The sequence below is a fragment of the Nicotiana sylvestris genome, chromosome 8 (genome assembly GCF_000393655.2).
Source record: "Nicotiana sylvestris chromosome 8, ASM39365v2, whole genome shotgun sequence".
Classification (NCBI taxonomy): domain Eukaryota; kingdom Viridiplantae; phylum Streptophyta; class Magnoliopsida; order Solanales; family Solanaceae; genus Nicotiana; species Nicotiana sylvestris.
Window position 1 is genome coordinate 10,454,288 of NC_091064.1, and position 24,201 is coordinate 10,478,488.

Consider the following 24,201-nt stretch of genomic DNA (forward strand, 5'->3'; position numbering starts at 1 on the left):
TTACTAAAGGAGTAGCGATCAATTTCTATTTAATACTTTCGTTTTTCTCTTTTCTTTAATGGTGCACTCATGTTATAAAAATCCTAGATCCGCCTCTGCACATAACATGGGAGGGAATGCTATTTAATTCCACTTGCTTTATTACTCCAATAACCATGTTATTTCTCATTTACGAATTTAGAAAATATACAATACCATTTTCTATGAACGAAACAAATAGAAAAACTGAACCAGCATTCCTTTTCAATTAGTAATTAATAAAACAGGACGAAAAGTATATGCGGTGAGCGTGGATCGAACACGCGACCTTCAGATCTTCAGTCTGACGCTCTCCCAACTGAGCTATCCCCGCAAACAAATTAAGTGCACCAGCCGGGAATCGAACCCGGGTCTGTACCGTGGCAGGGTACTATTCTACCACTAGACCACTAGTGCTGCTTGTTTATCAACTAAATATTTAACTATTGGTTGTCACTGATATTTATTCTAACAATTGAAAGATGTTATTTTTTTCTTACAAGTTTATGATAAATATATGATTACACTATTGACGCATATAAAAGCAAGTCAAAAAGTAATAAAATAATTTCATTTTCTTACATTTTATTCAATATAAATGTGTAAATACACACCATCAACAACGACATACATAATGTGATCCCACAAGTGGGGTCAGGAAAGAATAGAGTGTATGCAAATCTTACCCTATGTGAGATAGAAAGGCTGTTTCCGATAGACCATCGGCTTAAGAAAAGCGTGAATGTGTAAAAACACATATTAACCGTAAAAGTTAATACAAAAAAGAACGGTATGTCCTGCATTTGTAGCTGCCAAATTGACTATGTTCATATTGAGCTGATGATCTCCTAATTCTATAAGAAAAATATAACAATTCCTCAAACAAACTGTACATATACCTACTTATGCTTTTACAAGAAAAAATCTCTCTACACTCTATATGCTTATCTATCTTGTTGCTAAACTAGAAATATATATAGAGAATTAAATGTTCTTCACATTCCTCGAGCCTGAGCTTGACCTGCTCTTGCCTTCTCCAGCCTCGCTCGTCGTGCAGCTTCCTGGATCTGACGATCATGGTCTTTAAGCATTTGATCTACTTTACTTGATTGAACTAGTAGTGAACCAGAAAAATAGATCTTGTTTCCCTCGTAATCATGGCCGTTCTACACAAAGAAACAAGAGCTAGATAAGTAATCGATCATACGAGATACCCATTCTCACTAACCACAGAAATGTAGCAAATTAAAACAGCAAGCATGCTATTACCGACTGCAGACAACATTTTGATTAGACGAGAGTTTACTGGCCTTCGAGTAAAAGTAGCAGTGATGATACGAGGGCATCAAGGTGCAGGGTTTGGAGAAGGGCCGCACCCTTGACCTAAGGGGTATAATGTTAGTAGCCTACCCTGATGCAAGCATCAGTGGCTGATCCCACGACTTGAACTCGTGACCTTTGGTCACACGGAGATAACTTTATCGTTGCTCCAAAGCTCCCCTTGGAGTGATGATATGAGGGAACAACAAAATAAGACATCTTTAGTCAATAGCTAAAGAAGTTCAATAAGACTGCTTAGTATTGCAATGAAATGGAATTAAATAGAAAAGAATTGACACAACGAATGAATATAACCGACCCCAACTTATTTGAAACTGAGGTGTGAATAATTGATTGATTGAGCTAAAGAAGTTTGCGTATTCTTGAGAGTTCGAAGTTTCAGTAGTGACTACACAGTACCTCAGTTCTTTCCGAGCACTCAAACTCTTAGATATATGTGGTTATGAGAACTTACCATATTTGCCTCCTTCAAACTGGTCCTTCCACTTTCAAATTGATGAGAACCCGTATAGTTCTGCGTGAGATACTTCCCGTCCTGCTTCCTCGAATGTTCATCTAGCAACCGCGCTCGCCTTTCTACTTGATGGGCTGCATCTCGAGCATCTCCAGACACAACGGACCTGGATGCTGCTAAGTTCGATATGTCGGCTCTATTCAGACCAATAGAAATATCATCATATTTCATCCCAGATTTTGCGCACCCAACCCCTAGAGCCAGAGGGACTGAATGAGAAAATGTCTCCGAGAGATCCTCGTTGGCTGAAAATCTCTCTGAAAGATTCTCGAGGTGATTGTTGACAGTTTCTTTCACTGCTTGTGATGCTTTAGGTGGATCATTTCGAAAGCCAGAAGCAGCTACCTTCTGGGGATTGAACCGATCACTTTGGCTCTTAGGATTGGAACTGGTCTGCTTCCCCTGCTATAAGGAGCAATTAACCAAACAAATCGAGAACTTACAGAAAAAACACAAGTGCAGATATATGGTATGGGTGCAGATTGAGTTATTTCTGAAGCAAAGGTCAGCAAGATACAAGGGTTATCAAATATAGACTACCTCACAATATTTAGTGGTTGAGATCTTTTTTTATTCATTTTGAGTTTTTACATTAAATTTAAACTTGCTCAAAGCTCAAAAGTCACAATAATATCTCAATTTTCTTCACATTATACTACACTAATGCTCCACCAGGAAGGAAAAAGAAAACAAATCATATGCTCGCCGATAGCTACCACAAGTTTCCAATCTTTCACGGAATACAACTAATTTATCAACAGTTATATTTTCAACACATTCCAATTTCCAAGAGGAAAATTTGAAGAATCATGATTGTCTAGCTTCCCGTATTCTCAGCCTCTGGCCTTAAAAAAAGGAAACTTGAATTAATTTGAACACAAAATATAAACACCCATAAAAAATTACCTGCATTGACCTTGCCAACTTGGCATTAGCATCATCTGCTGGAGCTGCCTGACGTTCTTTTGATCCATTTGCAGTGGGTTGCCTGCAGTAATTATTTCAGATGACTATTATGATATGGACATAGAATATTTGCAGTCCGAAAAACAAATTTTAGGTTGCAAATTTTTTATATTTAAGAAACGACAGAACTGTATAAGCCAAATACCGTCATTTAATGCAAACATCTATTTCGTTATGTTAGATCCATTTAAGTATTTAACCATATTCCAAGATAATGTTTATGTATAGAATCGAAAGCATGTTTTAAGATGATAAATACCATTTTTACAAAAAAGAGACATGCTTTCAGGTTACCCATACAAAAGATGGATTTTGTTAACAGCATTTACCTTTTAGCTTCCTCTTCCCGCAATTTTGCATCAATTTCCTTGCTGGGAGGATATGTCGGCAAAGTTAAAGGATCACAAGCAAATGGCTTTGTGGTGAAGAACTGTAAGAACAGGGAATACCTTATTGTTAACAAGGAAAACAGTTGTTGCTACTTTATAATGCGATAAATGATGGAAACACATTGAAGGAACAGTATAAAACCGGCTACTTGGAAATAGACTTAAAATTCAGATCTGAACAGTGGTTGATTGTGTTCTTCATTAAGCATTTCTTACACAAAATCAAGAATAAGATGAATAGTTTTAAAAAGAATGATGAATAGTTTTTCTAACGCCATTATGATAAGTTATTCAGTCTCATATATCAAAAAAGAGGGGAAAAAAACAACAGCAACAACAAGGTTAGTCAATGTCAATCTCATCTTCCTAATGTGTGAAACTGTCTCATATTAGGGCAGCCCGGTGCACAAGGCATCCCGCGTTCACGTAGGGTCCGGGGAAGGACTGCACCTCACGGGATGTGATGTAGACAGACTATCCTAATAAAAGCATTAGCGGCTGCTTCCACGGCTCGAACTCGTGACCTATAGATCATACAAGAACAACTTTACCGTTGCTCCAAGACTCCCCTTCGTGAAACTGTCGCATATTGCTTCTGAAATAAAGATTCACCTTTCCATGTCTGCTTCTTTCTTGTTGCCACTCACCCTGGCACTTATGTGGTTACTTTGCGAGAAAGCAGGACGACATTTGAAAAGGTGGAGCAAGACTTTGTACATCTCAGAGCATGTCTTATATTTGTGCTTAATTCTGCTGTGCCCATGAGATTATTGTTAGCGTAGATGACTGAGAGTTTCTTGTAAAGACTCATACATATGTTAGAACTCCCTTTATCCCAAAAAGCATAACCTACTTTGACTAGAGTGGATATTAAGCCTAAAGTTTGAATATATTGTTATACCATATTAAAAGATTTAACATAAATTTGAATCGTTGGAAGGAAATCTTAAAGGGACAAAAAGGAAAATAGTTCAAATACTAGTAAATGACAACAGCTACTAGGCTCCATTAACAACATGAAATATGTAACATAAAGTAAATAAGTTACAAAAAGTACAAATATTTCAGCATTGAAAGAAAGAAGTTGCTGAACTTGAATGACAAGGCTTCAAAGCACCAACTTTTGGACGGAAAAAAGGAGGGGTGGGGTTAAGGGGCAGAGCTAGAAGCCTGAATGCGGGTTCGGCCTAATCCAGTAGTTTTTGCTCAAATATTGTCTGTGTTAAGAAATTCATTAAATATGTAGAAATATTAAATTTAGAACTCAGTTAGTAGCTCTTAAATGATCGTTCTAAAAATCCAGAACCCATAAAGTTAAAATCCCGGTTCTGCCTATGGTGGGGTTGGAGGAGTTAGAAAAGTACCTCACTCTCAAGAGCACCAGCTGCTGTTCCTCTAAGTGAAGGATCGATAGAAAGTAGTGTCTCCAGTAATCCGACAGCAGATGGAGGAAGCTCCTTAAATCTTTCCCCAATACGCCGTTTGTAAGGCTGTACAGGTTTAAATACTGCTGAATAAGATAGTTTTGTTTTTTTCCAATAATCCGCAGTTGGCGAACCACAAAGCTTAAAGATTTTATGTAGTTGCTCCACCTACGATGACGGAAATTTAACTCATTCATGTTAAATCTCTGATAACTAATAATATCATAATTAAGGAGAAAAATACACTTGGGATTGAAACGTAGTTGATTGATAGGTCGAGTACTGTAGAGAGTCACAAAAAGTGTTAGAACTATATACCTCTGTCCTACCGGGCATTATAGGCTTGGCGACATATAATTCTCCAAGTATACAGCCAGTACTCCACAAGTCTACTGCAGCTCCATAATGACTTGCTCCAAGTAATAGCTCTGGCGGTCGATACCAAAGAGTCACAACACGGCTTGTTAATGGAACACTTTGCTGGTTATCGAAAAAGTTCGCCAACCCAAAATCTGCAATCTTTAAAGCGCCATTATTGTCAATTAGAAGATTAGAACCCTTGATATCCCGATGCAGAACACCTCGATTATGGCAATGATCAAGTCCACTTAAAAGCTGTCGCATGTAACATTTAACCTATAAAAAACAAAGAAAGATTAAAATCTAGTTATTAAAATTGAATCGTGCAGTGTGAATGGAGAAATTATCATATTTAAAAAAATAATAATAATAACGTCCAACAAACAGCCCATTGAGAAGTACCTGCGGCTCTGTAAATTTAATACCGGGAAGAGACGCCAATCCAGTAAGATCGTGTTCCATGTACTCGAAGACAAGGTACAGACTACAAGATGCTCTTGATACAACTAAACCTTCCAATTTGATGATATTTGGATGATCAAGCCTCCGCAGAATAACAATCTCCCTTGCCATAAATTTTATACTTTCGGAATCCATTTTATCAAACCTCACTCTTTTGAGCGCAACAACTTTATCATTAACCAGGTCACGTGCCTTGTATACGCTACTATAAGTTCCTTGGCCAATCTACAAGAATAAGATGCCATCACACAATCAAAAAACTCTTGATTAACAAACTATGAAGTATAATTATTAATTAACAACTTTCATGATAGTTATAGTAATAGGAACCTATGAACTACAGAACTAGTATGTTAAGAACTACAATACTAGTATGTTCTAGAGTCAATTTGATTGCAGACCATATAAACTATTCATTAGGAATTAAGTGTATGATTATTAGACAATTTAATGAGTTTATCCCATATAATATCTTTTAAAGAATAATGTTCAAATACATTACAGTGATTCGTTCTTATATGTTGTCATTTTAAACTCTAGACTTCTATGCATTTGTTGATCTTTAAGAGAAAAAATAGAAAGTAGATTTTAAAACTTTGCTAACGGCAGGGGGAATTTTGTCCCGATAGACATAGTATAATGGAGGTTAAATGTAGACAATATTCAAAAGTAGAGTAAATTTGACCCTTTTCCCTTAAGTAAATGATATTCTGTATTTTTGAAAACCGTTGTCGTCATGTCGTGCATCATGAAATCTTCAAGGTCAGTGTGTATTCCTCATAATTCAATTGTAAGAGGATATTACCAAGATTACTACTGGGATAGAGCATACATGGCATTTATCCAAAATGGAACTATTCAAGGAAAAATAATTTGATGGAATTAAGCAATGTCACTCATGAGGAAACTGATACCTTTTTTCATGTGCTTATATTGGTATTAGAATAGATAGCAAATGCACAAGATTTAGTTGTTGTGCAATGTAATTGACATAAAAAACTCGTCATAGAACGAGCAAACCGAATTATACCTTGTCTAATTTCTCAAAAGTATCAGCCTTGCGTGGAAGCCATCCGTTAATAGCTTCACCGGCCACAGAAGCAAGCGAAGAAGGCCATCCGGCAGCAATCAACTCCGCCTCCATGGCTTTCGGGACAACTCCATATCCTGCAAAACTATTCACAGAAACTTCAAGCTTTTGCTTTATTTTCACATAGTGATCGTCCCCGACCCTTTTAGATCCATTACCTTTCCTACCGAAAGAACCAACCTCAGCATCCCCATTTTCCAACTTCTCCTTCACCCTGAAACTTTCTCTTCTCTTTGACACCACAGTTGATGCACCTTTAGCTAATTCTCTCGTCTTTTGGCCATCTCGCCTATCTTTGACAGACGGAGAAGCTTTCCCACAAACACAACCCATAATCAACCTAATGACCTACTCAAATACCTCCCTTGAGTTGTCCCCAATCCTTAGATGTTGTAAGCTACGGCTCCACAAAAGGCCCAGGGTAGGATGTAGAGTTCAACCTACGGGTTCATCCGAACTCAGTAGCTTTGGTCCCAAGCCTACATATATGTTTAAAAATTTCACTAAATAAGCACAAAATAATTGTTCTCGAACCCATAAAGTTTAAAACATGTATCTGCCTCAAAACCAGGCTTAGAAAAAACCATCTTTTCCAAAAGAACCGTTGAACAATGCTTAAAAAATCTCAACACAAGCAATAAAATTTCAAACAGAATTGACTGAAACAACAACTCAAGATTCCAATTCAAAAGAGGGGCAGCCGGTGCACTAAGCTCCCGCTATGCGCAGGGTCCGGTCCCCGAGAAGGGTCGGACCACAAGGGTCTATTGTACGCAACTTTACCCTTCATTTTTTCAATAGGCTATTTTTACGGCTCGAACTTAGGCAACTTTACCAGTTACGTCAAGCTATTCCAATTCAAAGCTATCAAATATTAGAACTTAAAAGAAGAACTACTTATATGAAATACCCAAAATTCTGCATAGAGGAACTAGCTAGAACACCAAAAAGATCCCAACTTTTCACACAATACAATTATACAAGTGAAATCAAGATTCTATCCATACCTTGTTCAGACCTCAATAATAATAAACCCCAAAAATTTCAAAGGCTTGATCTTCACAATTCTTTCAACAGCTACTCAAAAAAAAAGGTATTTGATTTTGAGTGAAAGAATTTGCGTCGTTACTTTTTGACTGTTCAAACGCGTAACTAAATTGAAGATTCATATGAAAGCGTTCAAACTAAAATATACACAAAAGAAAAAGATAAAAAAAAAATTACTCAACAGATTAAGAAAAGAGAGAAATAGGAGCCGCCAGAAAGTTCAGTCAGACAAGATATGCTGAAAGCTCTCTCTCTCTCACACACACACACACAGAGTAAAAGAGTCATAAGGGGTGGTTGGTTTTGACAGTTTGGGATGGTACCACTGCTTTTGGTTTCTGACACATTATTTTACTATAAACAGTCCACAGTTTGAACCAAACACGACTTTAAAAAGTCCGTTTTGTACAGTCGACCAAACAAAAATGGGGAAGGCAAAATTGAGAATGAGAACTGTGCAGAGAGATTTGATGTTCATTTTCTTATTTCAAGGCAAAAATGGTTCACGTCAAATTAATCAAAAGAAAAATACAATTGTCACGGTCCAATATTAGGGTTGCTTTTCGCACAGATCGGACGGATAATTACACTTAACGATTTGGTTAATCGATTATCGATCTGTAAATATACTAATTCACTAGCCATCCGATAAGATATCGAGTTGATCGGCATCACGTTAGCGATTATCGGACAGTTATTGGACAGTTTATCGGCTAAATAAAATTAAAAAATGAGAATTACATAACTAAGCAAGATAGTAAACAATAAATAGACATCCAATCAAATTCACACTTCAGTAGGCCAATGAAGTTCTCATTGTTAATAGCAATTTCTTATTCTTCAATTCTTTTACAATAAGCAAGCTAAGATACAAATAAGGATCCTTACCCAGTAATAGAAGTTTACTTAACATAAATTCTGGATATAATTTTATTTTAGTTACCAAATTAAACGATTCATTTAAGCATAAAAGCCTCAAAAACTATCTAATTATGCCTAGTCTTACTCCCAAATAAGTTATGTGTTGAAGCTTAGGCCTGATTGGTGTCGATATTTCCTAAGAATTGTTGAGAGAAATAGAGAATGCTACTGAAATTTAGGGAAATAAGAAATTAGGGTTTTATACAGTGGAAGAGATATTTTATATACGTTGGGTAAAAATATAAATATAATAATTATTAACGGGTTAAAGCTTTATCCGATACAGAATTGAGTAATCCGCCCCGAACCGACAAATCGTTAATTATAAAATTTTAATCCGTTCACCAATCGTGAATCCACTAAAAGAGCCAATAATCTACTTTTGTAGTTTAGTTATTGATTACGGTTCGATTTTGAACAACCATGTCCAAAATAGATACTATAGTTTGACAAAATGAGGAGATATTAATGTTATGAAATAAACCTGAAGAAAAGTTCTTTGGAATTATCGATATTTTAATTGATATATGGAGTAAGATCTTTGACTATTTTTCTCCATACAGAAAATGTAAGTAACGTCTATTTATCTTCGTATATTTCAATATTAAAAGAATTATTATTTTGATTATTCAGAGTCTATCTTGAACGAAGTTTTCGGTTAATAAATATAAGAACGTTTGAAAGAATAAGGTACATAACACGTTAGAGTAGTTTAGGACAATTAAGTTGCTTCACTCCATTAAATTAAGGCACTAAGAGCCCATTTGGGCATAAGAATTTTTTTACTTTTTTTTTTTTAAATTAGTGTTTGGTCATATAAATTTTAATTTTCACTTGAAGATGAATTTTGGAATTTTTCGAAAATTTGAAAAACTCTAAAAACTGTTTTTCAAAATCACTCAGATCACTCACAAAACTTCAAAAACAACCCGAAATTATATTCATGTCCAAACACAACTCTAATTTTCATTTGAATTTTTTTTCACTTTTTTTTTAGAATTTTATAATTCTTGTGTCCAAACGCAGGGGCGGATCCACCTACGGGTTCATGTGAACCCAATAGATTTTGTCCAAACATGTTAAATGTGTTCGAAAAATTTATTAAATATCTATAAATGTTTGAATGTGAACCCAATTACTATTGAAAATTTATTCGAGATCGTTGCAAGAACTCATAAACATTAAATCCTGGATCTGTTTCTGTCTAAACGCTCACTAAAAATCGGTCACGATTTTGACCAAAAATCTGCCGATGACAGTGGACTAATTGGCCAAGAAGCTTATTTGAGCTTCCATTTATTCGGGGAATTTGTTTTTTTTTTTTTTCAACTGAACACGTATTAAATCTGATGTATCTTTAAAAGAAGAATTTTCCTGGATTAGGTAATCAGTAAGTACAATATTCATAGAGTGAAGAAATGGAGTAGTTAATTTGCAAATGGAAATATCAAAGAATAAGTCAATGGCTAGTGTATTTCTTGTTAATCTATTTTAAAAAGTCGTATAGAGAAATAGACACATACCAAGATAATAAAAGCAGTGACCAAACTAAAAATTCAAGTGGTATATATTTGACTGAAAATTTTAAATGAAACTGTTGAGTGTTGTCCATCAATTAAATCAAATTTCCAATTATTTTTTCAGCTAACGTTATCCCACTGTTGACGAAAAATCCAATATGACGTGATCAAACAATTTATTAATCATTAAAAATGTTTTTGTTCCTGGAATATGTAATTTCAAACTAGATTTGAAAGAGAAGGCCATTCAAGTGTTTATGTTGAAATCTAAAAATCTTTTATGTTGAAATTTTATTAGTGTACTTTTATAAGTGTCCCACATTATTTGGAGAAATGAGATATTTTTAAGGCAAAACACAAAATTAGTCGATCAGCTAATTACATTTGTTAGCCAAAACGTTTTGAAACAATACTACTTTAATTTCTAATGCTGTCACACACTATGCGTAGTTGAACAGCTGAAATCCTATCCTCCTTTTCAATTTATGTGTTTTAATGTATTACTCCACTACTTATTAGCTTGCTTAAAACAAATATTTTTTATTTTACCTTTTCATGCTGAGTGACACAGTATATTTAAGATCACGAGATTGAAAGGTTATTTATAATATGTTATGCACATCTTTTGTTAAAATATTCAAAAGTTTTTCTTATCTTTATACTGTGTCTAATCAAACTAAGACATAAAATAAAACGGGTATAATGTAACAATTAGTCGTAGGGGCACTAAACTCCTGTGTTATGTGCGGGGTCCGACGAAGAAGAGTCAGATCATAATGGTCTATTATAATTACCTTGTATTTTTGTAAGAGACTGTTTCCATTGCTCGAAACGGTGACCTACTGGTCAATTGATATAGCAATGATGTGGGGAAAATGATTGTTGAAATTTCCAAGTGAAATTGATGAAACACAACTGCCCATTTTCCTCAAAAATCAATATTGCAGAGAACTCTTTCGACAAAAGTGCATCAATCACAGCACAATGCCGATACACACAATCTCTGCTATTCTTTTCTTTTTAAAAACTTATCTAAGAACTATTTGAAGAAAATAAGGGGGAAAAAAGAAAATGAAAACAACCAAGATAAGACAAGGGTTTAGGGTTTTAACGCCATAACTCTGGTTATATAGGCGCAGCCTGCAGATAAAAAGGGAATGTGCACAAATAGCCGTTTTTTGTACCATTATTTAAAGAATAACCGAGATTTATAAAATTTTAAACTTTAACCACTTTACAAGTAACTTCATCGGGTCTGAAGTTGAGAATCAAGGGTCTAAAGTTTCAAACCTCAGACCTGATGGTTTGAAGTTGACTCGAAGGCAAGAAGAAGAAGACGAAAAAGCAACATCATGAGTCGTCCGAAATTTGTTAAAAACTGGTAAATTATTAAATAATTTTTTTAAAATTAAATAATGTTAAATTGCAGTGCTCATGTTGGTTTTTTAAAAGATGGGGCAGCAAAATATTAAAAGTGTTGATTGTCTTAATTTTTATTAAACATAGAGGGCTTTAAATAGCCAATTTGAGAACATAATATGTAAAAAAATCTGCATAACAAAAATTCAAAAAAATTAAAATATCTCAACAAACCTAAAAACCTAACTGAAATTTAAATTCAAAAAAGTAGGTTTATTCTAAAATTAAGCTAACTTATTATGCTAAAAAAATGCAATAGTAACTGAAGCAAATCATCAACACTCCTCATTTGCTTCATTTGCTCTAAAACAATTGTTCCTCCTCAATTACTGCTTCTGGTTTGTACTTGAGGATTGTGTTGAGCATCTTTAAACTTACACACTTTTGTAATATGGCTTGTTTGTTTGCAAATACCACATATTGCATTATGTTTCCACCAACAAATTTTTTCTAGGTGTGTTTTCTTTTTGCAGTGCAAAGAGGATAATTGATCTTTTCTTTTTTGTTTTGTGCATAAAAAACACCTTCAGTAATCATTTCTTGTCTAAATGTTCTTCTTTGCTCTTGTGCTTGAAGAGCACTTATTAATTCTACAACAGAGATGGTATAGAGATCTTTAGACTCTTCTAGAGAAGAAATTTTGGACTCGGATCTTTCTGGAACCGTCACAAGAATTTTTTCAACTATTCTGTCATCTTTGAAATTCTCGCCAAGCAACCTGGTTCTATTAACAACAGAGGAAATCCTATCAGAATACCTTGTGATAGTCTCGTCTTCTTGCATTCTAAGAAATTCAAAATTCCTTTTCAAATTTAAAATCTGCATTTATCTAACTCGATCACTTCCTTGGCACTTCTTTTTAAGCTTTTCCCAAGCTTCTTTTGATGTCTCACATTTATCTAACTCGATCACTTCCTTGGTAGTTTTGGCTTTGTATTTTTTTATTTTCTCTTCTGAATGATTTTTAATTTGGGAAAGAGTAGGATTTGCAGGGAGTGGTTGTAATGGTCTATCTTCCATTACAACTTCCCATAAATCATAGGCTTAAGATATGATTTTATTTTCACTGACCAAATATGATAGTTATCACTAGTGAAAGTTTGTAGGGCATTCAAAGAGAGACTGCTGCTTGTCATGCTTAAAATGTGTTTAAAAATTAATATTGGTTGAAAATGATTTGAAAATGGTACTTTGGAGGAACTCACAGATCCCGCAAGACCAATGAAACTCTTGATACCACTGTTGGTTTTTTAAAAGATGGGGCAGCAAAATATTAAAAGTGTTGATTGAAAAAGTCTCTTAATTTTTTATGTAAAAATTGCATGGAGCGCCCTATTTGGTCGCCCCCCATTTAACCTATACCTATTTTTTTTTTAAAGTTTTAACGTGTACCCATTTTTAAACAACTTCATCCCCTTTTCTCCTCCTCCTTCTCCCAGTGTTCTCCGTATCTCTCCGGAACTTAATATTGATGTAACAATATAATGGCTCGATTTATCATGTGTTTCATTGGTTTGATTTTTTTACTAGTCTGTTGTGCAAACAGTTATGAAGCAAGAAAAGTACTCTTGAACAACATGGAAAAGAAGAAGACTGATCCTAATCATCCTTCTCAAGAAAAAAAAAAGCAAAAAAGAATTCATGCTTTAAGTTATTACGTGGTACTGTATGAAATGCCTTTTGAACTTATGAGTGAATTAAGTGCTGATGTTTTCCTACTTCATTCTTGTATAAGAATCTTGTTCTTCTTCTCTAATTTTCATATGGAAAGTCAGTTAAAACTTCAACTCTAAGAAAGCTGAAGTTTGACAGTTACAAGAGTTGAAGTTCGTCAGTTACAAAACAAGAACTTCAGCTATCACCAGTTACAAAAACAAAAATTTCAGGTCTAGAGTTGAAGTTCGCTAGTTACAAAACAAAAACTTTAGCTCTAGAGCTGAAGTTCGCCAGTTACAAAAAAAAAAATTCAGCAATTACAAACAAAAACTTCAGCACACTTGGTTCATCACATTTGCTACTTCAGTCCCGTCTACTAGAATGCCGAAGTTTTTCGTGATTGTCTTTGCTACTTCAGCCCCCTATGCGGAAGTTATGCGAAAAAGTAAGTACGCTTGTAAAAAAAAATTTCAAAGCGGGCACAAGTTAAAACGTGACCCAAAAAGCGGCTATAGATACAAATGCCCCATTTTTTATTAAACATAGAGGGCTTTAAATAGCCAATTCGAGAACATAATATGCAGAAAAATCTGCATAACAAGAATTCAAAAAAGCTAAAATATCTCAACAAACCTAAAAAATCTAACCGAAATTTAAATTCAAAAAAGTAGATTTATATTAAAATTATGCTAACTTATTATGCCAAAAAATGCAATAGTAACTGAAGCAAATCATCAACAGCTCAAGCCAAAAAATTGCAGAAATATGATACTTTTTGGGCTGATTTTTAACTTTTGATTTTCCCTTACTTCATCGGCAGAATTTTAAGGTCAAAAATTAAAAATATTGCGTACCGGCAAACGAGGTAAAATACTTGTTAAACTAAAAGTAACCCACGGGTGCGTAGTGATAAAAATTTCATTCACTTTTAGGGCTATTTGTGTACTTCACCCACTCAAAGTGGTTAGATGATGTAATTTCTAGGAGTAAAAGGGTTTAGGGTTTTAGCCATTCCTATCTTTACAAAAATACCCTCTGCAGAAGACTCTGTTTCCCGGGCATATTAAGGTCTGTATAATTAATTGTATGCTACTTTTTTCTTTTTCAATTCTTCAAAATTTTCGAAAAATCAGACTTTTCCTGAAGTGGGTATTGTTCAATCAATGGTGTTAAGCTTCTTTACATTTCAAAGGTGAATTCTTGCACCTTAGTTCTTGATTTTTTCTTCAAAATTTAGTAAAACAAGGCTATTTTACAAGTGGGGGTTGGTCAGTCAATGGTATTAAGCTTGTTTAGGTTGCAAAGGAGGAATCTTTTTGTTAGAACTCTTCATTTAGGTCAGCAATTCACAACCCCAAAAACAGAAGACATCTTATTCAAAGCAGTTTGTGTGAATTTGAGGGAAAAGAAATGGAAATTCTTGGACCAAATGACTTCAACTCTCACAAACTCTGTTATTTATCGTGTTTTTCGCGAGTTTCGCAGCTCTCACCATGTAGTTTTAGAGCTTTACAAGAGAATTTCAGCTAGTAAAAGTATGTTGAATTCTTTGGAAAGTTGTTGCATTGTGATTCATTCATTGGTGAGTTGTAAAAATTATGATGATGCTTTGTTCTTGATAAAAGAGTTAATGATAAGTAGAGGGAATTCGCCTTTGGAAATTTTGGAAGTATTGTTGGATACTTATGATGTTAGTTTTACATGTAATGCAGTTTTTGATACGTTGGTTCGGGCTTGTACGGAGTTCGGGGCAAGTGATGGTGCATATAGTGTAATCAAGAAGTTGAGGATAGAGGGTTATTTTGTTTCAATTCATGCATGGAATAATTTTTTGAATCATCTAGTTAAAGTGGATGATGTATGTCATTTTTGGTTGATGTATAAAGAAATGGTTTCATATGGTTACTCTGAGAATGTGTATACCTTTAATTTGGTTATTTATGCCCTTTGTAAAGAATGTAAAATATTAGAAGCTATTTCGGTGTTATATAAGATGTTGCAGTGTGGGATAATGCCGAATGTTGTTACATTCAACATGCTCGTAGATGGTGCTTGTAGGATAGGTGAACTTGATATGGCATTGAAGCTAGTTAGGAACATAGGGATCATATCGTGGGGATGTGTGATTCCTAATACAGTTACGTGTAATTGTCTCATTAATGGATATTGCAAGTTAGGAAGTGTAGCAATGGGAATGCGATTTTTGGACGAAATGATTGAGATGGGTTTAGAACCAAATGTAAGAACTTATGCAACCTTGGTCGCTGGGTACTCAAGAAGTGGAATGCTGGAGGAGGCATTTAGGATATGTAATGCAATGGTTGAGAAAGGGTTGATGCCTAATTCAGTAGTTTACAACACCGTAATCCACCAGCTTTACGTTGAAGGAGATGTCAATGGAGCTTCTAGTTTACTGTCTGACATGATTGAAAAGTATATATCTCCAGACAAATTCACCCATTCAATTCTTGAGAAAGGACTATGTAGGAACGGTCGCATAACTGAAGCTCTTAGTTATCATAAGTGCGTAGTGGAAAAGAACCTCGTGGAAGACTCTTTTTCACACAATATTCTCATTGATTATCTTTGCAAAAGCCAGAATACATTAGGGGCACAGCAACTCGTGTGCAGCATGCTTGTTCGTGGTCTAATCCCGGACTTAATCACATATTGTACTATGATCGATGGATACTGCAAAGAAGGCAATATTAATAGAGCTTTTGAGGTATATGACGATATTATAAAGGTGCAGAAAACTCCCAACTTAGTGGTATACAATTCTATTTTGGATGGCTTATGCAAAGAAGTGTCGGTAGATGTAGCAGAATTGTTGGTAGAGGAACTAAAGGGAACATCTTTATATGATGTGATCACTTACAATACATTGTTGAATGGGTATTGCATCAGTGGGAAGATTGACAAAGCATTGCATTTATTCTTGAAAATGAGAAAAGAGAGTATATCCGTTAACGAAGTCACTTACAATATTTTGATTAATTTCATGTGCAAGTTGGGGCTGATTCAGCATGCAAAAGAACTGATGTGTCTCATGATCACACAAGGTATTTTGCCGGATTGCGTAACTTACACAACACTTCTCACGAGTATCAATAGGGAGAGAAGTGCAGAGGAGGTTGTTGAGCTCCACGACTATATGGTGCTTCGAGGTGTAATTCCTGATGGTGAAACTTATAGAACCATTGTCAATCCACGTATTAAACAAATAGGTCTCGGCTCTGATTGAGCTATGCTGTTACAACGAGTTATGCCATATTATATCAACCCACGTAACCATAGGTGTGGGAAACACGTGGAACCTTGTGCAGGTATTCTTACAATAGCTGATCAAATGAATCTCTCGTGGCTGAATATTATGCTTCGAATTGTCCTACAGTATACTAAACCTTGTTTTGTTTCTTGCAGATTCTGTAACTTCTATCTGGTCACAAACAGATGAGATGATATTTTCTGCTGAGGTGAAACTTCTTTTATATATATTCATCTCCCTAACGTTTTCCTTCTAAATTTCCTTTTCTCTTTTGCTTGGAATTGGATATCGGGATTGCAATGTGTTTACGTAGAATGCTCTACTTTCTTTTGTCCATTTGACTAATTTTCTTTCTTCCAAGCAATGTTTTGTAGTAGGAATTAAAAAGATCTACTAGTTAAGAATGTTTGTGCAATTTTATGCATATCACCTGTTGAGAGTGTGGTCAGTTCAAAGTAGTTATTAACTTTCTTTTCTTTAATCCGATATACCGCGGATTGCGGTTAGCTGCTGATAGAAATTTGTAAAATTACCAGTTGTGAGGAATGAGGTATCAGTTCGGATTCTTGTGGCTGTGGAATGCTTACTGGGGTGGGTATCACCTCTCCTGTTAAACAAAGTTTTCATTGACTAGTATTTAGGATTCAGCTGAATGTTTTCATGTATATGCCAGAAACTTAATTCTGCAAAATATGAAGTTTACAATTTACTGTGGTACCTTGTTGCACTTTGTGAATTTACATACAAGTGACATTGTGAAGATGTCTGCATTTCCTTATTTGCTTTGTTTGCCTGTAGTCGAATTGTTATCTATTGAAACCAATCGAAGTTTAAATGTGGTTTAAATTTCTTACTCATTTTAACTTAGCTGGAAGCCTAGGTGCCTTTTGGGGTAGAACTAATTTTTTCGAGTAAGTGATGTCCTACATCTCAAGTCCCTTATCTTTTATCACCTTTGCGTCTTCTGTTGATTGATTAGAATGGCTAACGGTTGTAATACCGTTATTAACATGAATAACAACTCTTGCAATTGATCATTGAAAAGATTTGTATGACTTCTAAATTTCTGCGAGGTTCTTATTATGGGACACTACATTACCATAAGGTTCTTATACTGGTTTATCTGAAGTCCGAACTGATGCCTTGAGATCTAAGCTTAGTTTTCTTGGCATAACAAACTTGATCTAATCCCTCTTCTTTTAATAGGTGGAAAGTATGTCAAATATTCATAGCTGTATAGTAGAGTCGTCGCACAATTTGTACTGTTTTTGGATCCACATTGTTCAGGCCATTAGCTAACAAGGCTGCGGAATTTGTTTGGTTGAGTCCCTCAACAGCCAGAGCAAATATTTGTTTGTCTCGTTATAATCAATAGGTAGGGTGATCGTTCCAATGAATGCTTTGCACTTTGAGCTATTTGGCTTGTACGTCCAAAACACCATGTTAAAGATTATCTACCTTCACTAGGTAGAGGTAAGGTCTGCGTATACACGGCGCTCCCCAGACCCCACCTGTGGGAATAGACGGGATTTTTTGTTGTTGTTGAATCCCATTGCATTTTCTTTCATTTAAATATTTGACAATGACTTATCTGATATGGTGTTGTATATTGGAAAATTTGTTAGAAATATTTCGTCATGCATCTCCACCTTTTAACATGGTGATTAGGCCCTATAACATTATTTTTCTCCTTCTCAATGTGTTGGTGTCAGGTACTAGTACATCGAATCTTTAGCCGCTGGACTCCAGACAAGCCGTTACAAAGCGCCATGAGCCTGGGTCAGGCGACCCGAAAGGACCAGACATAAGCCACGCGCTAAGAGCATGGTAAATAAGTCGATCATTGGTTTGAGAATAGAATGGTCTTGCACAAGAAAGGCCAGAAAAGCACCAACAACACAATGTATTGAAGACAACCTCACTTTTGCTCAACATCGATCCTTTCACATACTTCCTCAAGCAGCGATACACCTAATACCCAAGCAGTTATGCTCAGCACCAACATACCTTGTTTGAGTAGCAAGAAGAGTTAACTTTAGAATATCAAGCTTTTTGTAAAGAAAATTCAATTTCCTATACTTCCAATTTCAAGTCAGTGTATATGCCTTTTCCCCCCAATCTGGATGGGTTTTTTCACACTTTTGTATTTTCAATCTGATATTCTTACTGGCCCAAAGGAAAATGAAAATGTTAACAAGACCAAACATCAAGCTAAGGTATTCACCTGCTGGCAAAATCCCTCTTTAAAAAAAAATAATCCATTTGTTAAAATGTTCTGTAAGTTGTCACAAAAACAAAGAGTGGAAAATTAATCTGCTCTACTTTCATTTTTATGCAAACTATATAGTATACATCTGTAAACTGAGAAACACATGGTGTAAAACTATCCTGTATCTCCTCCTAAACAAATTTCAAACAAGAAAGAATACAACCAGATTCTTCATTATACGTATTGAATTTCTTTCTTATCCAAATGAATACATGGTTTATACACTCGTTCGTGTACAAAAATCCTTCAAATGTTCCGTTTGTGTAGGCAATACACCGTGTTCTCTAGCCAGCCTACACGACTGTTCAGTTATTAGCTGATACGTCGAAGGTCTCTCCCATGGAACAATTCCAAAATCATCATTATACAGTTCCATTCCTTCAACTAAAAACTGCCAGATAAACGAACCTGCCCCCGACCTGTTTCTTTTTGCAGACTTGTATATGATATCAAGAACCATTTTGTAGAATCTATCTCGTTGAACAGGTTCAAAGTCATCGTTCTCGTTTGACAAACCGAATTCAGTGAACATTATAGGTTTTCTTAGTTCCTTGTCACCGTCTTCGATGTGAGAAAGCATCCATTTGGCTGCAAATTTTAATTTTTCTTCGAATTTTTTGTGAAACCTACCAAAAAAGGATGTCAAAGAGGGAGACTGTTCTACAACAACAACAAAATCAATGTAATTCCACAACTGGGGTCTGGGGAGGGTAGTGTGTACGCAACTTTACCCCTACCTTGCGAAGGTAGAGAGGATGTTTTCGAAAATGTTCTGAGGGGCTAAATTTGATCAAGCACTTCCTCTTTCAAGTAATACCTTTTTCTTTCTCATTTCCTATTTGTATTTGTCACAAATTAATAAAGTTGAGTATGATAAAAAGCTTACCAATGGTCTGGGTATATATGTACAGAGGCGAAATCAATCGTCGAAAGCATGGAGTTGCGGATGAAATCTGATCCAAGATCCGCAGCCCAAAATTCTGGATTGCCAGTTGATCTTTTGGGACTTTTACGGCCGTAGAATCCTTCTAGGCCTACGGTGAGCAGATGTTTCCTATCAATTGATTTCACAAATGTCGACATCTCTTCTATCCAATCCTGCAAAATTTTGAAAATTCAACATGTAATGCTATAATACAAAGTTTAGGGCGGATTGCATGTAGATACCCTCTGGTGACTATTACCACAAATCAACATAATGCAAGCAAAAACATTTTGCCCAGGAGAGTTTCCGCTCTCTCAGTTGAAAACATTTACTAATATATGAAGTGACGTCCAAACTTCAGAGAACAACATAATAAAAATGAATAGCTACTCAACTGAAGGACTACCTTTCTGTCAAACACTATGATGATATTAACAATGAGGTGAGAGTCTAGAACTTACTTGGAGTGTGTCACCAGAAGGATCGGTCATGCAGCGAGGCTCGTTTATTAACTCCCATGCAAAGATAGTTGGATCGTCCCTGTACTCAATCCCAGTGTATACGTTTCTCCTTGTTAGCACCATCTGGAAGTAAGAAAAGAGAACAATTACATGGGTTAGAAGTTTATAGCAAGAATGTAACGTTAGTATTAGTACCAGGATGTGGCATGTGACTGCAGACAAACAACAACAACAACAAAAACTCCAGTATAATCCCATACGTGGGGTCCGGAGAGGGTAGTGTGTACGCAGACCTTACCCCTACCTTGAGGGTAGAGAGGCTGTTTCCGATAGACCCCGGCTCAAGGAGCAAAAAAGAGCTTCAATCATGAGTTATGACATTGCCTAATGCCAAAACTATTCTGTCCCTCCTTTAGCACAATGCAAGGGGCAATTTAATAAAGCAATTGAGTCATTCCGTAGGCACACAAAATTAGAAGAAGATAAGAACTGGAAAGCGCCAATATAACTCAGTTCATTCATAATGTACCTTTATGGAACAATAATGGCCATTCGGCCTAGGAATCCAGAAGTGAGAAGAGATCAAACTCTTCCTTATCCCCATTCGCTCTGCACCTTATAAAGGGCAGCCCAGTGCACTGAGCTCCCGCTATGCGCGAGGTCCGGGAAGGATCGGACCACAAGGGTCTGTTGTACGCAGCCTTACCCTCTCCACCTTATCTTCACCTCAATTCACCAGTATTCCAGAAATAGGTAAAAGTAAATAATGAGACTTTTTCACTCCTTTTTAATGTTTAAAATTATGTTGTGTCTACAAGTACTGTAATATGTCAATCTTCCTTTTCATATTCCTTCAACCTCCAACAAAGTAAAAGTATCTCCTTTCTATTTCATCTTCTTTAGTTTAAATTTCTTCCTTTAAATCGTATATTCTGCATTTTCAGTCTTTTCAGATATTGATCTCCTGATTTCATAGTCAGCAAAACTCCCAGAGTGCAGGCACTACTAAACAACTATACCTCAATCGCAAGCAAGAGAGCGGAAGCACTAATTTAGATAACTATCATGTGATTCATGGTCATTGATACTCTCAATTAATATACTTGTAAGTCGTCAATATTTTAAAGTAGCACCAATACTCGCTGCACTTCTTCTGCACTATTCGGCAACTTAAAATGAAAATATTATTGCACCTAGTATGACAGTAAAAATCACAGTGGCACTCTGGAATGAGCATTCCTCTCGAGCCGAGGGTCTTTCAGAAACAACTTCTCTACTTCTCCAGATAGGGGCAAGGTTTGTGTACACACTACCCTCCCCAAACCCTACTTGTGGGATTTCACTGGGTTTGAATGTTGTTGTTACTCTAGGAATGAGCAGGAACTTCAGTAAACTGTTGTTTCACTTTAAAGTACGATCTATATCAGTCATACTTAAAGATACTTCTCATCTTTTATAAACTTCATTAAGAGGAAGGTGTTAAAACAACCAAAGAGAAAATCAGGCGAGGTGGTCAAGGTAAGTGATCTTATCTGACATCTCAATGTGGAAAGTTTTGTACAGCTCAATTGAGATTTCTGAATTAAGAACTCCTAAAATATGGGCTTTTTGAAGTGAAGTTAAGACCTATGTTGCGCGGACTCTCCAAAACAGCTTCCGCACCTATGTCAGATCTTCCAAAAATACACTATTTTTGGAGGATCTGACTCGCACATTTTCGGAGAGTTCGAGCAACATAGGTTAAGACATAGCTTTTCCAATGAATTAATGTTTCAATTAGAACACTTAGGTCTAAGTAATTAAGTAAAGAACATTTTCCGGTTATTTAGATAGTGCCTCAATAAGGTAAACTTTTCAGCACTTCAAAAATAGTCTTGCAGCAGAACGAGCAATTTGACCAAGCGAACTACCAAACTTTATAGGATCCAATGCGCGTTCTCTTGCTCTCTGTCCGACAATTAGAACAATGCTATATAGCGCAACATACAAGTTTCTCCTGAAGAAATTTTTTCCCTAGGAAAATTACCTTGACATAATGTTTGAAATAACGACGAATGGTAGGATCATAGAAGAATGAATCATTGGAAGAACTTAAAGCAACACCTTCTTTCTCTGCCCATTTTACATACTGAGTCTTCCCACCAAATGCATTCAGATTGTTAACCAAGCTAAGCATTAGCCTAATACCATTCTTTCTCGCTTCTGCAATAACATGATCCAATGCCTGCAACAATACATTTCTGCATCAAGTGGAAAAAACTGCAGAGCCAAAATAAACGAATTTGTACACCATATAATAGCTAGTAACAGTACTTAATCAAGAAAATAACAAAAATCCATGCACCAGAGAAGAAAAAACTCATGATCAAATTAGTAATAATGAAAACTCATTAACTAGAATTTTGGGGGATTTTTTTAAAAATGAACTAAAAAAAGCTGGAAAATCAGAAAAAGATTAGACATAGTTTACATGTTGGTAATCTAAAAGACTATAGCTATCAACACTAGATTAGATGACTTCAAATTTATGTACTTGACAAAAATTTAGAAGTCCTAATATCTAAAGATCCTTCATACGAAGAGTTTAAGTTCTGACCAGTGGGAATCAAACCAGCAACCTAACAAAGATTTTGAACTCCCTGGCCACCGAGCTACACTTTTGGGTTAAGGGGATTCAAAATATAATATGTAGAGATGCAAACCGAATTTTGCTTTATATGTACAGTGTAATTTTTCGGTGAAGGAGGTTCGGAACCCTCTTATGCCCCCCTAAATCCGTCCCTGACTGACAGTATATAAACTTTTTATACTATCAAGTTAAGTTGACCTATAACAATAGGAAAATCTTCATATCGAGCTTGAAACATAGAATAATAACCTGCAATAGTCGATTATATCAAACTAATGGTGCAAAATGATGTACATTGTCAGTATATATAATTTAAATCCTTTTACAAATAGGGTACAATTCACTGTAATTGGCAGTATTGAATTAAAAAAAAGGATTGCCCGGTGCACTAAGCTCCCGCTATGCGCGGGGTCCGGAAAAGGGCCGGACCAGAAGGGTCTATTGTACACAGTCTTACCTGCATTTCTGCAAGAGACTATTTTCACGGCTCGAACTCGTGACCTCCCGTTGAATAAGACCAATAATTGTAGAAAGATTGCTCAAAAAGGGAAAACAACCAAAGCAAAAGACATACTAATAATTATAGAAATAATACTAAAAACAAGTTTTGCTTACTCTAAAAACTCTTTCATCAAATCTACCAGGAGAAATCTGCAGAGCATTATATCCACCATCATTAAAAGCCCAAGTTCTACATACAGTGAGACCCATCTTAGCACCAGCTTGTAAAATTCCCCTAATTCTTGATCTTTTACTATAATCCACAGCATGATCCATTAACCAATAAGAATTCCAACCATTTATATAAAAAACTTTACCATCAACAAAGAATTGAGTCCCATTTCTCTCCACAAAACTTAGCTCTATTTCTTTGTTGTAACTGAACCACAATAAATCTCCAAATGATAAATAAAGAAAAGTGACAAATAATGCTAAACCAATGACTGGATAAATTAGGCCACCATTTCTTGTGAGTTTTCTGCTCATTGGTGATTTAACCATTTGCATGAAATGGAAAATGCTGAAACCTATAAAACAAGATTGTAAATTTATGTTATAAATGTAAGAAATTTGAATAACATAAAACACCAAGATGTGTGTGTGTGTTTTAATACTTGGGATCTCCTTAGCAGCCCAATGTGTTGGACTTGTGATATTTCAAGAACAATGAGATCCCTTTTCTGAGAAAAAGTAGAAGTATAAGCAATTACTTCAAGCAGAGACAAAGTCGTCAATTTGGACAGTGAAGACTGAAGATACCCACATGAAACTGCATCACGTGTGTTGGGGTTTTGGGTTGGAGAGGGGGGGAATTGGGAGGAGGAGGAGGGGGTGGGGGGCTAAGTTTATTGTTTTCTGTTTCCTAATTTTTGACGTGTTTTATGTACGTGATTTATGGGTATAGTTACTAGGGCATCAGTGTATTTTAATTAAGAGTTTAACTTATATAATACTCCTTTCATCCATTTTTACTAGTTAAGTATCAATTTTATACTCCCGTTAAATAATTTTTTGGTACTAG

The 24,201-nt window shown here is 35.6% G+C and overlaps 3 protein-coding genes and 3 non-coding genes across 11 annotated transcripts; 1 reads left to right on the top strand and 5 right to left on the bottom strand.

The window, feature by feature from the left end:
* Nucleotides 1-279: 279 nt before the first annotated feature.
* Nucleotides 280-352, bottom strand: TRNAF-GAA (transfer RNA phenylalanine (anticodon GAA)). Its single transcript has one exon. It is a non-coding gene; the product is annotated as a tRNA-Phe (tRNA).
* A 12-nt stretch (nucleotides 353-364) lies between these two features.
* On the bottom strand, nucleotides 365-435 carry TRNAG-GCC (transfer RNA glycine (anticodon GCC)). The gene has a single exon. It is a non-coding gene; the product is annotated as a tRNA-Gly (tRNA).
* Nucleotides 436-759: 324 nt separating this feature from the next.
* Nucleotides 760-8,072, bottom strand: LOC104210065 (probable serine/threonine-protein kinase At1g09600). Of its 5 annotated transcripts, XM_009758867.2 has the most exons (10): nucleotides 7,572-8,072; nucleotides 6,723-7,043; nucleotides 6,505-6,641; nucleotides 5,415-5,699; nucleotides 4,971-5,288; nucleotides 4,593-4,820; nucleotides 3,169-3,269; nucleotides 2,780-2,861; nucleotides 1,814-2,278; nucleotides 760-1,184 (listed from the first exon to the last, which is right to left on the bottom strand). In XM_009758867.2, exons 2-10 carry the CDS (start codon nucleotides 6,895-6,897, stop codon nucleotides 1,014-1,016), a joined length of 1,962 nt encoding a protein of 653 aa, XP_009757169.1. In that variant the 5' UTR covers nucleotides 6,898-7,043; nucleotides 7,572-8,072; the 3' UTR covers nucleotides 760-1,013. The 5 variants fall into 5 exon arrangements, with proteins under 5 accessions (XP_009757169.1, XP_009757167.1, XP_009757168.1 ...); XM_009758865.2 differs by having other exon boundaries at nucleotides 6,505-7,043; nucleotides 7,794-8,072; XM_009758866.2 differs by having other exon boundaries at nucleotides 1,814-2,275; nucleotides 6,505-7,043.
* Nucleotides 8,073-10,914: 2,842 nt separating this feature from the next.
* Nucleotides 10,915-11,062, bottom strand: LOC138876707 (small nucleolar RNA snoR135). The gene has a single exon (XR_011402046.1). It is a non-coding gene; the product is annotated as a small nucleolar RNA snoR135 (small nucleolar RNA).
* Nucleotides 11,063-14,248: 3,186 nt separating this feature from the next.
* Nucleotides 14,249-18,541, top strand: LOC104210067 (pentatricopeptide repeat-containing protein At1g11710, mitochondrial). Its single transcript, XM_009758869.2, has 3 exons — nucleotides 14,249-16,453; nucleotides 16,551-16,603; nucleotides 18,108-18,541. Exon 1 carries the CDS (start codon nucleotides 14,404-14,406, stop codon nucleotides 16,369-16,371), a length of 1,968 nt encoding a protein of 655 aa, XP_009757171.1. The 5' UTR covers nucleotides 14,249-14,403; the 3' UTR covers nucleotides 16,372-16,453; nucleotides 16,551-16,603; nucleotides 18,108-18,541.
* Nucleotides 18,542-18,696: 155 nt separating this feature from the next.
* LOC104210068 (mannan endo-1,4-beta-mannosidase 2-like) lies at nucleotides 18,697-23,962 on the bottom strand. 2 transcript variants are annotated; one of them, XM_009758872.2, is made up of 6 exons: nucleotides 23,891-23,962; nucleotides 23,295-23,707; nucleotides 22,077-22,274; nucleotides 20,051-20,173; nucleotides 19,551-19,762; nucleotides 18,697-19,290 (listed from the first exon to the last, which is right to left on the bottom strand). In XM_009758872.2, exons 2-6 carry the CDS (start codon nucleotides 23,685-23,687, stop codon nucleotides 18,882-18,884), a joined length of 1,335 nt encoding a protein of 444 aa, XP_009757174.1. In that variant the 5' UTR covers nucleotides 23,688-23,707; nucleotides 23,891-23,962; the 3' UTR covers nucleotides 18,697-18,881. The 2 variants fall into 2 exon arrangements, with proteins under 2 accessions (XP_009757174.1, XP_009757173.1); XM_009758871.2 differs by having other exon boundaries at nucleotides 23,795-23,943.
* Nucleotides 23,963-24,201: the final 239 nt, after the last annotated feature.

What these genes read in the sequence shown, in the direction of transcription:
- LOC104210067 (XM_009758869.2), top strand. Translation starts at nt 14,404, where the DNA reads ATGGTATTAAGCTTGTTTAGGTTGCAAAGGAGGAATCTTTTTGTTAGA.
- LOC104210065 (XM_009758865.2), bottom strand. Translation starts at nt 6,897, where the DNA reads ATGGGTTGTGTTTGTGGGAAAGCTTCTCCGTCTGTCAAAGATAGGCGA. An exon ending in CTTTTGAGAAATTAGACAAG is followed by an intron (nt 5,700 to 6,504) that starts GTATAATTCGGT and finishes TTATTCTTGTAG; the next exon opens with ATTGGCCAAGGAACTTATAG. An exon ending in TAATGCCCGGTAGGACAGAG is followed by an intron (nt 4,821 to 4,970) that starts GTATATAGTTCT and finishes CCGTCATCGTAG; the next exon opens with GTGGAGCAACTACATAAAAT.
- LOC104210068 (XM_009758872.2), bottom strand. Translation starts at nt 23,687, where the DNA reads ATGCAAATGGTTAAATCACCAATGAGCAGAAAACTCACAAGAAATGGT. An exon ending in ATTTCAAACATTATGTCAAG is followed by an intron (nt 20,174 to 22,076) that starts GTAATTTTCCTA and finishes TCTTACTTCCAG; the next exon opens with ATGGTGCTAACAAGGAGAAA. An exon ending in CTTCTGGTGACACACTCCAA is followed by an intron (nt 19,763 to 20,050) that starts GTAAGTTCTAGA and finishes AAAATTTTGCAG; the next exon opens with GATTGGATAGAAGAGATGTC.